The sequence below is a fragment of the Myodes glareolus genome, chromosome 24, assembly GCF_982192425.1.
Source record: "Myodes glareolus chromosome 24, mMyoGla1.1, whole genome shotgun sequence".
Taxonomy (NCBI): Eukaryota; Metazoa; Chordata; class Mammalia; order Rodentia; family Cricetidae; genus Myodes; species Myodes glareolus.
The window spans coordinates 294,501-309,654 of record NC_142049.1 but is presented as its reverse complement, the minus strand read 5'-3'; the positions used below and the strand labels follow the sequence as shown (position 1 = coordinate 309,654).

The window sequence follows — 15,154 nt, the reverse complement described above, 5'->3', positions numbered from 1 at the left end:
CTTAATTAACTAAAATACATATGTACATCTTAGGAAATATAGGCAACTATAAATTAAGAAGTAAAAATTCTCGAAATCACATAATTTCAAAAATACTCTCTCCTGTATAGGTGCGTGTGCATGTGCACACACACAACACCCTGAGAAAAATCACGGAGCCTTGCTAAGTCTATAGAAAAGTAGTATATCGGTTTAGAATTTTTTCTAGTTACTTATATGAAGAATACAAAGGACAGCTCTGCCAGCTCTTCTCTGATGCACCAAAACAGGGGCCAGATACAGCTCAGTTTGTAGATACTTGCCTAGCACGTGTGAAGTCTACGTTCGATCCCCAGTGCCACATAACTACAGCGTAGTGGCACAACTGTAATTCTCACACATATCTGTATCGCTAGCACTAAGGAGATGGAGGCAGAAAGACCAAAAGTTCAACTTGCTCTGACTACATAGCAAGTTCAAGATCAGCCTGGGGTACTTGAACCTTGCTCAAAAAATAAAATGGGGTTGGGGATAACCACGAAACAGGAAAGGCTCTTCCCCCAGCCTCTCAGCCTCAGTGCAGACTCTAGTCATCTGAGCCAGCATTTCCATGTAGTTCCTAATATAATATCAACAGGAGGAAGGCATGGCCAGCCACACTACCCAACTCTTCTCTTTCCCCACAGATGAGGAGAGGGTGGTTGGCTTTGCCTCGGTGGACCTCTCCCCACTATTGTCTGGCTTTCAGTTCATCTGTGGCTGGTACAATATTACAGACTTCAGTGGAGAGTGCCAAGGGCAAATAAAAGTTGCCATTTCCCCTTTGGAGAGTCTGATGCACTTAAAAGAAGAAAGACAAGCGAGACGAGGGACAGTGGCCCCAGGATCACTGGTAAGTTTCCTTGTTCGCACCTAGTTGCAGGTTCTACTGTAAGAAGATCCTTTATATTTTTTGCTACTTCCAGCCTAAAGCCCGCGTTTTATATAGACAACTTCCTGGCTTCGGGGTGGGGGGTGTTTAAAAAAAGGGGGGGAATTTTTCAGACTGTTCCAGACAGGGAACTCTATTGCTGTAATAGATTTTCTTCACCTCTCATACTTGCCTGGCACAGCAAGGAACCAGTCAGTACTGAATGCATGACTTCATGAGGAAGTGACCAAGAGTTCATTGGTCCCTTTGTAAGAAGTCTTCTGGTCAGTTCTACCAAAGGGGATAAGAGTATCACAACCTTATCCTTATGTATGACTATAAAATCATGTCCTATCTAGTACCTAAAAGAGTAAGACCATAAATACGAGAAAAGCAACTGAAAAGCGGCCTGAGGGCATGGTCTATAAAATAACAGTACCTATTTCATAGGGTGATTATTAAGCTTAAATGAGGCAGTGTATATTGCTCATAACTGTTCAGCACAGAGAGAGTAAGCTATACCAAGCAAATTTACAAATTTATGTACAGCTTTGCTCCAAAGGGATTAGTGGTAACCAGTGCACCATTTTTCTCATTGCTGCTGCAGATACCATTGTTCAGCCCCCTTTCTTTCCCTGCCTCTTCTCTATGTGACACATTCCCTGGGCCCATTGCAAGGCACATGCAAGACCAACTTGCCCACACTTCTCCAAAGGAGGTTGATTTCTCCTCTCCTTCAAGGTAATTGTTGATGGTAAGAGGTAATTTAAAGTATGTATGTGAACTGTCTTGTCTCCTTTACTAGAGGAAGAAACTGAAGACAGGGGGAAAATTCATACATAAACTAATTTTTAAGATCTCTGGAAACAACTAAGATAGATATGTGTAAGATAGAAATTAGAATATTTTTACTGCCATTGAGAGAAGGAGCACTCTTGTCCTGAGATCCCTTTAACTTTTTATGAAAATTATGTTATCCCCCACCAAAGAAAAAAACAACTGTGTTGAGTTTTGTTTAAAACACTTGTTTCAAGGGCGGGAGTGTGGAGTGTAGATCAGTTGGTAGAACGCTTGCCTAGCGTGCACCACATAAACCAGCTGTGGTGGTGGTACATACCTGTGATCTCAGCACTTGGGATGTAGAGACAGGAGGGTCAGAGTATCCAGGCCATCCTCCTCCTCATTGTGAGTTTGAAGGCAAGCTAGCTACATAAGACACTGTCTAAAAACTAAAAATAAATTTTAAAAAATCCAAAGCCATACACATGGTTGACTCATTATGTTCACTAAGCTAGCCGTGAACAGTGTGTGTGAATTTGTGGACTAGAGTATATCCCATCCTGTTAGAGAACAGGACCAAAAGTTAATTTATTCCTTCTGCCTCTCCCTTTCAGACCTTGGTGCCCTCTGACAGAGGTTTTTCCCACATCTTCCTCACCACTGCAGTAAAAAGACAAAAAATATTCCCTTACAAGACACATGCTTTAATCTCAGCATACAGGAGGCAGAGGCAGGCAGATCTCTGTGAGTTCAAGGCCACCCTGGTCTACATAAGGAGATTCAGGCCAGTCCTTGCAGAGTGGAACCCTGTCCTAAACAAGAATCTGCTTTTATGCAGCTGCCCCTGCTGTGGCTGTTACTAAGTAGACAGACAGACAGACAGACAGACAGACATTCCCAGCTGCTTTCCCTCTGTGGTCTGTTTAGTGCTTTCTAGTTTTCCCCTGGTCACCTGTGAAGATAATTCTCAGTGTAGAAGAAGCTTCGTGTTTCAATTCCTATGTTTAGTGTTGTAGGCTCCACGTGTTGCTTTGGCCATAGCCCATCAATAAAACATGGCTGAGGGGCTTGTTTCTAAGTGACCACTATTTAACTTTAAAGCTAAGAATTTAGTGATTTGCTTTTCATCCACATAAAAATGCCCCAGTTAAATCAGAAAAGTCATACTGGCATATCCTTATTCTAACCCAAAAATCCATTGCAGGATGGGTTCCATTCTCTCCCTGTCTACCTCCAGCTGTTTCTGAGCCTGTCTCCCTCCAAGGAATGGGTGGTGGAGTCCTAGCTTTAGCCTGGACTACCTGTATATTATCTAATGCTAATTACTTTGGTTTTTTTTAAATTTTATTTAGTTGTATGGATGTTTTGTCTGCATGTTTGTGTATCACCTGAGTGCTTGTGCCCTTAGAGTCCAAAAGACGGTGTGGGTCCTCTGGAACTAGAATTACAAACAATTGTAAGTCACCACATGCGTGCTGGGAGTTTAGTCTCCTATGGAAGAGAAGCCAGTGCTCTTAACTACTGAGCCATTTCTTTTTTCTTTTTTTTTATTATAATTAATATACACCTCTGTGTGTTTATTTGGGAATGAAATGGCTGTGGCACCAGGTGGGATCCACAACTTCAATCTACACTGTATTATGTTTTCTACCAAAGAAAATAATAATATAGCAATTCTAGAAAGTCTTTGATTTTTCTTCTAACACTCATATCAAAAAAGGAGACATCAAATCATCTATCTAGTTTTTCCTATTATATCTATTTTATAGAATGAAATCAACAAGAGGAATCTCCAAATTCTTTTGTAGAAAGTAGTTATGATCTGAAACTAGGGTTATTATAGTAAAATGGAAATAGGATTAATTATAGAAAAATGAACACATTTTGCTGCATTTGCACCAACACTAATAATCTCACAGAAATAAACTCAAAGGTTCTGACAATTTAAGATTTTCCAAAACAAAATACTTTCTTCAAAAAAGTTACTAATAGAATTTGTCAACTGTGTTAAAGAAATGAAATATTTTTTTGTAGTTTCTGGTTTTTTTTATTAATTTATTTATTTATTTATGAGTATCCACTTCCTCCCCTCCTCCCAATACCCTCCCGCTCCCCCCATTCACTCTCCTCCTCCCTCTCCATCCCTAAGAGCAGTCAGGGTTTCCTGCCCTGTGGGAAGTCCAAGTTCCTCCCCGCTCCCTCCAGGTCCAGGAAGGTGTATTGTAAAAATTCCATTGTATACAATTCTAGAAAATGCCTACTAATCTGTAGTGGCGGAGAGCAAATTATCAGCGACCTAGCAATAAGGTAGGACAAATAAGAAGCAAGAGGAAGGAATTTCAAATAGGAAGACTCTGTAGAAGGCATGGGTATGTTGTCTTGTAATGACTTTCTTGAATGAAGGCACATGTCAAAACTCATCAAATTGTATGATTTAAATGTTAAGTGTTTTGGATATTGGTTACATCTTATTAAAACAATGGTTCTTAAACATTTCCACTTAGGAACTCTTCTGTACTATTAAAAGTGACTACCCCGGGCTGGAGAAATGACTCAGACGTTAAGAGCACTGGCTACTCTTCCAGAGGTCCTGAGTTTAATTCCCAGCAACCACAGTTACTCACAACCATTAATAGTGAGATCTGGTGCCCTCTTCTGGCGTGCAGCATACATCAGTCAGAACACTGTATACATGATAGATAGATAGATAGATAGATAGATAGATAGATAGATAGATAGATAGATAGATCTTTTTTTTTTTTTTAAAAAAAAAAAAAAAGGTGACTATCCAGACCAGGCACGGCTTTCACACCTTATCCCAGCACGTGAAAGGCAGAGGCAAGCAAATCTTTGTGAGTTTATTCATAGTGAATTCAAGCCAGCTGAGCCTACAGTGAGGCTGTCCCAAGTGATAATAATTTGGTGAGTCCACTGGATTTGTTTATATGGATTATATCTTAACAGTTCTGTCAGATTGCACATTTAAATTGAGAAAAAGTTTAAATATACAAAGTCAGTTTTATTTCTGTACACTGGCAATGAGGAATCAAAAATAAAATTGTAAAAACAATTAATTTGCAATAATATCAGATACAATATATATTAATGAATACAGATATTTTCTGAAAACTATCAGTATATTGTTGAAAGATGGTAAAGATCTAAGTAAATGGGATGATGTCCCATGTTCATATTCATGAATTTAACATTTTTAAGTTGTACTTCCAAAATTATCCTATAGGTTCAACACAATACATATCAAAATCCCTGTTAGCTTCTGTCTATAAATGAATAAGTTGATTTTAAAATTCATATAGAAATTTGAGAAATGCAGAATAGATAAAAACAATCTTTTAAAAAGAACCAATTGTCCCAATTCTACAAAGCTACAGTAAGTAAAACACAACACAAGCTAGAAATACAGAGCAATGAAGTAAAATAATCCAAAGGTAAAAGATGTCAACTGAACTTTAGCAAGTGTGCCAAAGCCGTTCAGTGAGGAAAGAGCAGGTTCTGAGCAGTGCTGAGCAGCTTGATTCCCGGCACAGGCCGGTCAAGCCCTCCCAGTGTCATACACAGAACAGCTCCAAATGGGAGGTAGCACAGTAGCAAAACAAGGAAGTCTTCAAAGGAAACGTAATCAGAGTAACTTTTTGTGAATTATTGATTCCCTAACTGTGACAACAAAAGAAAAACTGATTTATCCAAAGTAAGAACTTAAATGCTGTAAATTATATTATCAAAAATGTATAAGGGGCTGGGTGGTGATGGCACACGCCTTTAATCCCAGCACTCAAGAGGCAGAGGCAGGTGGATCTCTGTGAGTACGAGGCCAGCCTGGTCTATACAGCGAGTTCCAGGACAGCTAAGACTGTTACACAGAGAAACCCTGTCTCGAAAAACCAAAAAGAAAGAAAAAAAGAAAAAAAGGAAGGAAGGAAGGAGAGAGAGAGAAAAGGAAAGGAAGAAGGAATATAAAGGGGAAATGGGAAGATGGCTTGGCAGTTAAGAATGATTCTTGAGGGCACAAGTTCAGTTCCCAGCACCCACATCTTGGGGCTCATGGCCACTTGTAACTCCACTTTGAAGGAATCCAAGACCCTCTTCTGAGCTCCACAGGTACCACGTACATGATATACTTTGACACACACACAAATAAAATAATACTTTTTGAAGAAAATCTAAAAATAGAATGCCTGTAGAAGAATGATTCAAGCCTAGCTCTAATAGGGGTTTGTGCCTGACTGTAAGCAGAGCTCTGGCAGTCAGATGAGCAGATACCCCATTCGATGTACTTCTGTACGACAGGCACTGTGTCTGGATTTAATTCCCCAACTCTGGCAGAGGGACACATTTTAAAACAGACAAAGTAGCTGGATAGGAAGTTCTCCAAAGAAAATGTGCAAGGGGCCACTGAGCAGATGAAAAGATGCAAATCAAAACCAAAATGAGATGTAGCTTCATACCCATGGCAATAACTATTAAAAAAGACCACAAGTGTTAGGAAGAGCGTGGTGAAGAAACTGTAAAGTTGTCTAATTGCTTTGCAAAACAGTTTGACAGATCCTTAAAAGTTTAAATATAGGGACTGGAGAGATGTGTCAGCAGTGAAGGGCTGCTCCCCCAGGGACCTGAGCTCAGTTCCAGCATCCACAGCACGCAGCTCATAGTTGCCTATAACTCCAGCTCCAAGGGATCAGACATACTCCACACTCAAGCATACATGTACATACAAAAAATAAACAAATAAATAATGCTTTTGAAAATTCTGAATATAAATGGAAATTTTAATTAAAAGAAAAAGTACTGTCTTAAATTTATATTATATCTTAATGTGTGTACCATATATTATAATATAAAAGAGACTTGAGTATGTTGTGTGATCCCATTTGTATGAAATATGTGTCGACAAATGATAAAGACAGAAGTAAATGAGTAGTTGCCTCAGCTTCAGGGTTTCAGAAAGAAATGAAATGATTGCTAACGGATGTGGAATTTGTTTTTAGGGGGTGATAAAATGTTCTAAAACTGATTTTTGAAAAGGAGTAGATAACTCTGAATATACTAAAAATCACTGGATTGTATATTTTAATTGGGTTAACTGAATGCTGTATGAATTACATCTCAATAAGGCTGCCTTATTAAAAGAGAAAGAAGATTGTCACAGTCACATTCTTGAATACCATGCTTCAGAATGAAAAGATTTGTTCTAAAGATTAAAAGAGGCAGAGCTAGAAAGGAATGGTAATGTGAATAGATTAAACCCAGACAAACCCTTCCAACTGCCATCGTGATGAAGGCTCGAATGTGTTGTTGTTTCTCTTATTTCAGGCCTGTGTTTTAGAACAATCTCCTGGGCTCTGATGTGGAGAGCAGAAGTGTAGTGGAGTGGGTCGGACTGGAAGTGAGTTTATTAGGAAACCTGTGTGATCCAAGCAAAAGTGAGCAAGCCAGAAGTGGTTGCTGTGCTAGGGACTGGTCTGCGCTGTCCTTCCACACTAGGAGTTCTCTCCTTGGTTAGGAATTTACTTCACTCCCAATTTCCCCGACAGAAATGGTGCCATCAGAAGCCAGGCAGCACGCCATGAGGAGCATGTGCAGAACATCCGCCGATTCCATGAATCCCTGCAACATGGGGAGGCAGTCTCAGCAGGTGATGAGAAGCTGACCACAGTGCCTTTGTCCTCCCACACCTCCATTCTGACTTCTCTCAGGTGAGGACCTGCAGGGGGGAGAAGCACAGGGTCCCAGTGCAGGAGATAGCCATGGCCAGGTAACTACAGTGAAAGGTGGTGAGGGATGTGGTTCCCATCCCAGAGAAGACAGAGGAATGAGTAATCTAGAAAGGTGAACATGGAAAGAGTTAAAGACAGCACATGTGGGTTTTGAAAGAAGGGGCTAATAAATGTGAAGTCTATTCTGTGCAGAAAGATTATCTCCAAACCCCAGAGGCATAGAGTATATCAAGATTGGAAAAAAAAAAAAAACAAAACAAAAAAAAACGAGCTAAAGATGCAAGAGGTAGGCCAGCAAGATGTCTCAGTGGGTAGAGGCACTTGTGCACAGGCCTCAGGTCCTGAGTTCAGTCCCAGGATCTCACACAGCAACAGAAGAGAAACAACTCCCTAGAGCTGTCTTCAGTACACACACACACACACACACACACACACACACACACACACACACACAATTGAGTAAATAAAATTTAAGTGCAAGGAGCAGGACAATTCTTTAGGGGTTAGCTCATGAGGGTTCTTGGCGACTGGGGAGACATGTATGACCTGTAGAGCAAGTACTGATAGACCTGTGTCACTGGTGAGAAGATACAATATGGTGTCAGCAAGTGTGTAGCCCCTGATTCTGTGCCGGAACCTCTGGAATTGCAGATTTCCTAGCACTGTGCCAAGTGTGCTCATGCATTCATCCACAGGACGTAGACACCTACATGACTTGGTGACACTGCCGCCATTTGATAAACTGAATCCTTTAGTGTTAGAACAAAGATGAGCCCTGTTCTCTCCTTTCCCTTGGATGTGACACGGTCTGGACTTTGGGAATCCTCCTGGGCGTATCAGGGCAGTAGACATGCTTCCCAGACTGTCTGTTCCAGGATACTCATGGCCTAATCAGAGGAAATTAATAAATACCAAATAATGAAAAATGACAAGACAGAAATTGGAGGCTGAGAGTGGAAGAACTTAGGGGGCAGGGGACCCAGTGATTTCAGATAGTAGACTTCGAAAAGTCATGAGCAGCAACCTCAAAAGATGAATGGAAAGAAGAGATAAAGTAGAAAGTGATGTGATCTTAGGTTTTATAATCTGCAGAAGTGTGAGAAGTGTGAGTTTGGAACAGAGCCCATCTGATGTCCTAGAAAAAGCCTAAGACTTGGAGTCCCAGAATCTAAATAGCCACACGCTGCTTCTTACCCTAGACAAATCACTTACATTCTCTGAACCTGAAATTGTTTATTTGCAAAGTAACCATTACTGATTTCAAGTGGTTGGCTGAGAATTTCCAAAGGTCGATGTGATTCTTCAGTGGAGAGCAGTGAGAATGAAAACAGGATTATTTTTAAGTCACTCAGCTATGTTAAATTACTCAATAGTCAGTTGTTCTGTTCTAGGCACTGTGCTGTGCATAGATATGGTAGATGTAAGGAATCATCACTGAGCCACAGTGATCGAGAAATACAAGGGAAAGTGAGACGGAGTCCTGGAGCCAGCCTGGAGAGTTCAGGAAGGCTGGCTAGATGAGGATCAGGAACGAGTGAGGTAACAGGAGTAAGACGAAGTGAGGACCGCCATGATGAGGGCCAAGAATGGTGCTTGTACGCCTTGTGTTATGATACTTACCTGTAATCTCAGATGAGACAAGACTGTTGCAAGTTCCAGGCCAGCCTGGGCTATATACGAAGACTTGTCTCAATGAAACAAAACAAGCTAACGAAAAGAATGGTTCCTTATGAGAAAGTTGTGTTTTTTGCTAGATAGCAGAAGAGGAATCATTATTAGTCAGACGGGGGCAGGGGAGAAAATTATCTCTGGCAATGGAAGGTAAAGGGTAAAGGGTGGGTTGAAGAGAATAGTAGGCTCTCTGAAGCACCAAGCCAAGTGAGCAGTGTTGAAGTCCTGCCTCGTGTCATGAAGATTCCTGTAATCACTGAGTGGCCTCTTCCCCAGGAAGAATTTGAGTGAGCTTGATGAGATCCAGAAGTACTTCACCCAGAAGCTCAGCAAGCCTTTCCTGCCCTTCACCTCTCCCAGTTCTCCTGCTCTCTCAAAGAGCCAGGAGAGCCCAGGAGCCAGCAGCCGAGACCCCGAGAACCAGTGCATCCTGGAGAAATCCAGTAACCTGGTGTTGCAAGTCAGCTCCCTAATCTCAGGTATGATTCAGAGCTGTTTCTGCTACAACTTTGGTCACTGGGTGCCCACTCAGAGGCCACCTGAGTATCCACCCTCAGATAGGCCTCCATCACAAATGCAAACAGTTTTCACATCTTTCTTCTTCCTTTGCCATTTTCCTTTTTAAGGAAAAGATAGTGGTGTGAACAGGAACATGTAGCAATGGAAAGAGCACCCGGGTGAGAGGCAAAAGACCCAGATCATGGCATCTGGCATCAACTTGCTGTTAACACTGGGCATGCTCTTTCCTTTCTTGAGCTTTCATTCTCCTAACCAAAGTGACAGCCATGGATTAGATGATGTGATGGATCCCTGGCTTAGCTGTTCTTGAACTTGTCTGCACCACTATCTTTCAGGGGGAAACCTTAGCTATTCCCAGAGTCCAGAAGTGTACAAGGGTTTTTTGTTTGTTTGTTTGGTTGGTTGGTTGGTTGGTTGGTTGGTTAGCTGGCTTTGAGACAGGGTCTCACTGTGTAGTTCAGGCTGGCATCATATTCACAATAATCTTCCTGCAGGCTGTGGTGACAGACACGTTTAATCCCAGCACTCGGAGGCAGAGGCAGGTGATCTCTGTGAGTTCAAGGTCATCCTGGTCTACAGAGCGAGTTCCAGGACAGGTTCTAGAGCTACACAGAGAAACCCTGTCTTGAAAAGAAAAAAAAAATCACTGTAAAAGATCTGCATGTAACGATCTATCTATAGTTTACCATTCCAAAAGGTCCCTTAGAGTAATTCTTATTCTGCCTCCATATCGGTGTTGAGAGGTATGGAAGGGTAAAATCTACAGGTCCTAAAAGACACTCTGTGTGCCCTTTAGAGGACTTCCACTTACTCCAACTTCGTCACCATCAGACAGAACAGACACAAACTTATACTCTGCTGTGAGCCAAAGATGCTTCTCCCAAGAAAGAGCATTAACATGAAACAAGAGAGACCTTACCAACAGGATACAAGTGGCTACAGATAGGGGAATCCCCTTACAGGGGTATAGAAAAAGAATAGAAGGATTAAAGCTGGCCTTGAAGTCAAATTTGGAGGTTTAATGCTTGCCCAGAGAGAAAATAAGGATGCAAGCCAGTGCCCAAATATATGCAAAGCCCTGGACTCCATCATAGTGCCTCAGACAGAAAAAGGGAAGAAGAAAAGAGAGTTGTTGGCAAGGAAATAAACAGAATAAGAACTTATTTTCTCACAGACTGTGGATATGAAGAGATAGGATTCTCTACATCAAGGAAACAGTCCGAAAGTAACAAAAGCCTGCTCTGACCACCATGCTTCAGTGCTCTTTTCTGAAGGGACAACACGAACCAGACGTGTGGGCCACTCACAAGCTGATGTGAGAAACAGCTTTACCCTGTTAGTGTGTTCTCGTATGTTCTAGCGCTTCCTTATGGAATAAAGAACAAAGCCCTTCAGCTGGTGCAGCTGGGTAGACTTCCTGAAGGAGATGTAATAGGCATTGGGAGATAAATTGGTTTATAAAAAGGGAATTTCTCCAAGGCAGTAATTAAGACCAAAAGACTAGGGCCAAATAAGTCTGTTTTGTTTAGAGGTACACTCACATAGACATACTCTCCTGACGTCTGAACCTTATGGCCATACTAACAAGCCCTTCCTTTCAGTTTACCCTCTAGCAGTGAGCAGGTATAGTCCTTAGCCCTGGAAATCAAATCCACTACTAGCTTCTGACTTTTACTCTAAAATAACATGTCATTTTCTGTCTTTGTTGTTTTGCTATTCCTTATTTGAGATGAGATCTTAGCCCAGACTTACTCAAAACTCCTATACTAAAGCAATCCTGTTGCCTTGACTTTCAGAATAGCCAAAGCCAAAGGCATACACCATTATGTCAACTTATTTATTAACTTCTCTACCCTCATTTTACCCAAAAATTTGAGTTGACTGGTACTTTCTCTTTATCAAGTGTCTGTACATGCACCATGCAAGGTATACCCGTTTTTCTCATAGAGTATCAAGCCTGTGAAGTGACTGGTATTGGTCACATTTGAAAAAAAACAGGCCCAGAAGGGACAATTTGCTCATGATCATAAACTTTGACTGCGTTCTTCCCAATGCCCTGCTGCCTCTGTTCTTTTCTTTTATTGTGCATTGATAAGATTTCCTTACTTTTATTTTCCAAGTAAAATAGATAGTTTTAATAATTGTCATCGAATGGGTAAATGAGTGGATTCTCGTTTTGGTTTTAATGTAGGTGATTACTGAAGTAAATGGAAGCGTGAGCATGCCCATCAGGACCTCAGCTCCCGACAGATCTGAGCATGAGCCTCCACAGGTGTCTCCACAGCTACACATAGATTAGATCTCAGCCTCTAATAGTAGAATAAAGTACTAGAAATCATACTGCTGTGAACATAGTTTCACTGACTCCTGGGTGAATTAACTGTCGTGAGGTTTGTCTAAAGTCTGATCACAAGGACGCTTGTGAAGATAGAGGCCGGGAGGGCTGCGCGGTCTGTAGCCTGCACATAGTGAGACTTACTGTCTGTTGCTGTTCAGATCTGCAGACGATCACCAGAGATTCACAAGCAGCTCTGACTTCTCGCCAAGCCAGGAGTAGAAACAGAGCAGTCACCACCCTCCCAGATGCTCAGGACACCGAGGCCTTGCCAGGACGAACCACCACTCCAGAGAAACCGGCAAATTCCCTGCCTGCCCCTGTTCTTGAAGAGACTTCAGAGGGAGGAGGAGTGCTCCGTGAGTTGGTGGAACATACACTACCTGTCACGAGGGTGCAGAGTGGTGAGGACACTGAGGTGGACTCAGACCTCAGTGAAGAAGACTATGAGGAAGACATCATTGAGCCCAGGACCCTAAATGAAATCACCACAGTGACCGACAAAACTAGTCCCTGGTCTAGTTTCATGTCAGACATGAGTGAGGTCTTGAGCCCTCAACCCAGTGAGATACCAAGGGAAGGCCCCTCCTGTCTTCCAGGACCTTTCCCCAGAGAGGAACTTAAGGTCAGAAGTAGCTTGATATCCAGCCCACAAAAGGTAAACCCCCAATCTGTACAGGACTCACCTAGCCAAAGGCCTAGTGAGGGTGGAGCCTATAAGACCACAGTTGAAGAGTCTGCCTCAACCAAGCCTCGGCTTGTCCCAGGGAGCAATGATTCTGTTGGATGGAGCTCACCACATATAAATCAGGACAAGAGACCCATGCCAGAGATCCTGGCTGAGAGTGAAGCCATCTCCAGTGAGTTGAGTGACTCTTCAGAGAGTCTTCTATATCTGCCCTCCCAAAGCAAAAGGGAAAACCACAAGGAACCACCCACAGACTTTCCTGCTGTGAGGCAGAAGCAGGTAGCAACTGGACCAGAGGTGTCTACAAGGCAGAATCTCCTGTATCCTTTGGTGTTTCCCACAAGTGGGTACTTAGGCCATCCATCCCTGAGCACTTTGGATGCTGGTGCCAGGCTAAGAGAGTGAGCGTGACTGGTGGCCCCTGTGGAATGCACTGGAGGGTGTAGGACATGGGAAGGCTCTTCCTTCAGAAGGCTCACCTGTGTGACTAGTGTTAAAAGCCCACCACCCACCACTGAAGCCAGGCTTGGTGGCCCATGCCTTTAATCTCAGCTCTGAGGGTGCGGGACTGTGGCAGGAGAATTGGGAGCTCTAGGTCAGTCTAGGCTACAGAGCAAGACCTTGTCCAAAAACAAAACAAAACAAAACAAAAAATCTCCCATTGATTCCAGCCCCTTCCGTGTAAAGCGCTGACAGAGCTTGGGTGTTGGTCAACTTCTGACAGCTTCTGTTTATACACTGTGCAGTTTCCTGCCTGAAGGCAAGGGAGGCTGGAGCTAGGGCTGTAGTCCTGTGGTAGAACCCTGGGTCCTATCTGCAGAACAACAGAAAGGAGGGTATTGCTATTGACTAGCATTTACTGTATGCTAGGAACTTGGTCAGTTTGTCACCACAAGTATTTTAGATGAGTGTCTTCTACTCTACATGTGAGGAAACAGACTCAGTGACTTTTTTTAAGATTCATTTTATATGTATGGGTATTTTGTGTGTGAGGGTGTTTTGCCTGCATACATGTCTGTGTACTATGTGCATGCAGTACACATGGAGGCCAGAAGAGGGTGCTGGATCCCCTAGAACTGGAGTTTACCATTTTGAACAGCCATGTGAATGCTGGGAATAGAACCTAGGTCCTCTAAACTAGCAACCAGTGCTCTTAACCACTGAAGCATTTTTCCAGCCCCCAAGAATTAACTTTTTAAAAAAGTGAGCCAGGTGGTAGTGGCACAGACCTTTAATCCCAGCACTCAGGAGCAGAGGCAGGCGGATCTCTAAATTCAGGACCAACCTGATCTACAGAGTGAGTTTTAGGACAGCCAGGGCTACACAGAGAAACCCTATCTAAGGGGGGGGGGGGGGACAGTGACAGAACTAAGCAGTAGGTGTCATTGAATGTCATTACTGATGGAATGATGTGGTGCCTTATACTCCCCCTTCCCTCCTTTCTCTAGGGAAAGTAAACCACTTAGCACCATCTATAGCCTTCGTGTTTGCTTCTATCTGACTGATCTTATGAGCCACGCTGGCCAGTGAAGTAGGCTGCTTTATGATAAGAAATCTTCCCATCCTAGAAATCGGGGGGCCCGACTTTGACCCTCCAGACCTCACTTCTTATTACTGGTATGAACTCAGGGTTAGCCTTTCTGAGCCTGTTCACAGATCAAGCGGAGACATGACTTACAAGCCTCAGGTCAGTGTCCTTTTCTTCCCCCATGCTCACCCTCACCTAGCATTGCAGAGCAGAAATCAGTAAATATAGATTAAACTGAACTATTGCATTTATATAAAATAGATAAAATCAGATGAGTAGAAATATTTGTATAAACTGTTAATTTGTGTGCATGTGGTGTATTCATATGTATGTGCCCTTGTATATGCATATGTACATATGATCACTATGCGTGTGTGCTAGTGCATGGAGAGGCCAGAACAATCTCCATTTTTCTTTACCACTGAACCTGGAATTCACCAATTCAGCAAAACTAGCTGGTGGCTGCTGTGCTCCAGGGATCTTACTAGCACTAGGATTACAAGCATGTGCCACCATACCTGACTTTTTATATGGGTGCTGGGGATCCAAACTTGGGTCCTGCATGGCGAGTACCAACTGAGCCATACCCTGAGCCCCACACATGAATAGGCCATTCATGATACAGGTCAGAGAAAATCTTAAGGGTTATAGGGATCAGGAAAAGCCTATATGGCTGGGGACTTCGTCCTCCCAACAGGCCACTTCTGGGTAAAGCTGGTCCCCAGGCTTACGTTGAGCAGAGCTGGCATTGCTGCTGTCGTGGTCAGTGTAGTTATGGTCAGATGGTTGTCAGGGAAAGAGCTGCCATGTGTGCCCAGCCCCTCAGCCTGCTTGACCTTCCATTCTTGCCAGACCATACACTGAGTGCCAAGGACAGATCAGCCTTTAGTAAACTCCACTTCCATTGCCTGGTGAAAGTCAGGTACAGGCATGATCCAAGTGCTTTGGTGAGATACAGGAGCAAAAAGTGGGGCTGCTTTAGGCTGCTCAGAAGTATAAAAAGAGATGT

The 15,154-nt window shown here is 42.8% G+C and overlaps 1 protein-coding gene and 1 long non-coding RNA gene across 11 annotated transcripts in view; one reads left to right on the top strand and one right to left on the bottom strand.

The window, feature by feature from the left end:
- The window catches only part of C2cd3 (C2 domain containing 3 centriole elongation regulator), a 98,621-nt gene that overhangs the window by 70,606 nt on the left and 12,861 nt on the right, over positions 1–15,154 (top strand). For 6 of the 8 annotated variants that reach the window (XR_014999550.2, XR_014999549.2, XM_085682879.2 and 3 more), the window contains 5 exons: positions 666–871; positions 1,497–1,630; positions 7,222–7,383; positions 9,352–9,554; positions 12,091–12,937. Coding sequence is in view for 5 of the 8 variants with exons in the window: in XM_085682879.2 (XP_085539005.2) it covers positions 666–871; positions 1,497–1,630; positions 7,222–7,383; positions 9,352–9,554; positions 12,091–12,937 (1,552 nt within the window). In the remaining 3 variants the exon portion in view is untranslated. Of the gene's footprint in view, positions 1–665; positions 872–1,496; positions 1,631–7,221; positions 7,384–9,351; positions 9,555–11,785; positions 11,867–12,090; positions 12,938–15,154 lie in introns of those variants that run through there. The other 2 variants (XR_014999551.2, XM_085682881.2) reach the window with 2 other exon arrangements.
- The window catches only part of LOC125400905 (uncharacterized), a 37,495-nt gene continuing 26,854 nt past the window's right edge, over positions 4,514–15,154 (bottom strand). For all 3 annotated transcript variants that reach the window (XR_007232131.3, XR_007232132.3, XR_014999552.2), the window contains exon 5: positions 4,514–7,391. This is a non-coding gene — a long non-coding RNA (uncharacterized LOC125400905). The remainder of the gene's footprint in view (positions 7,392–15,154) is intronic.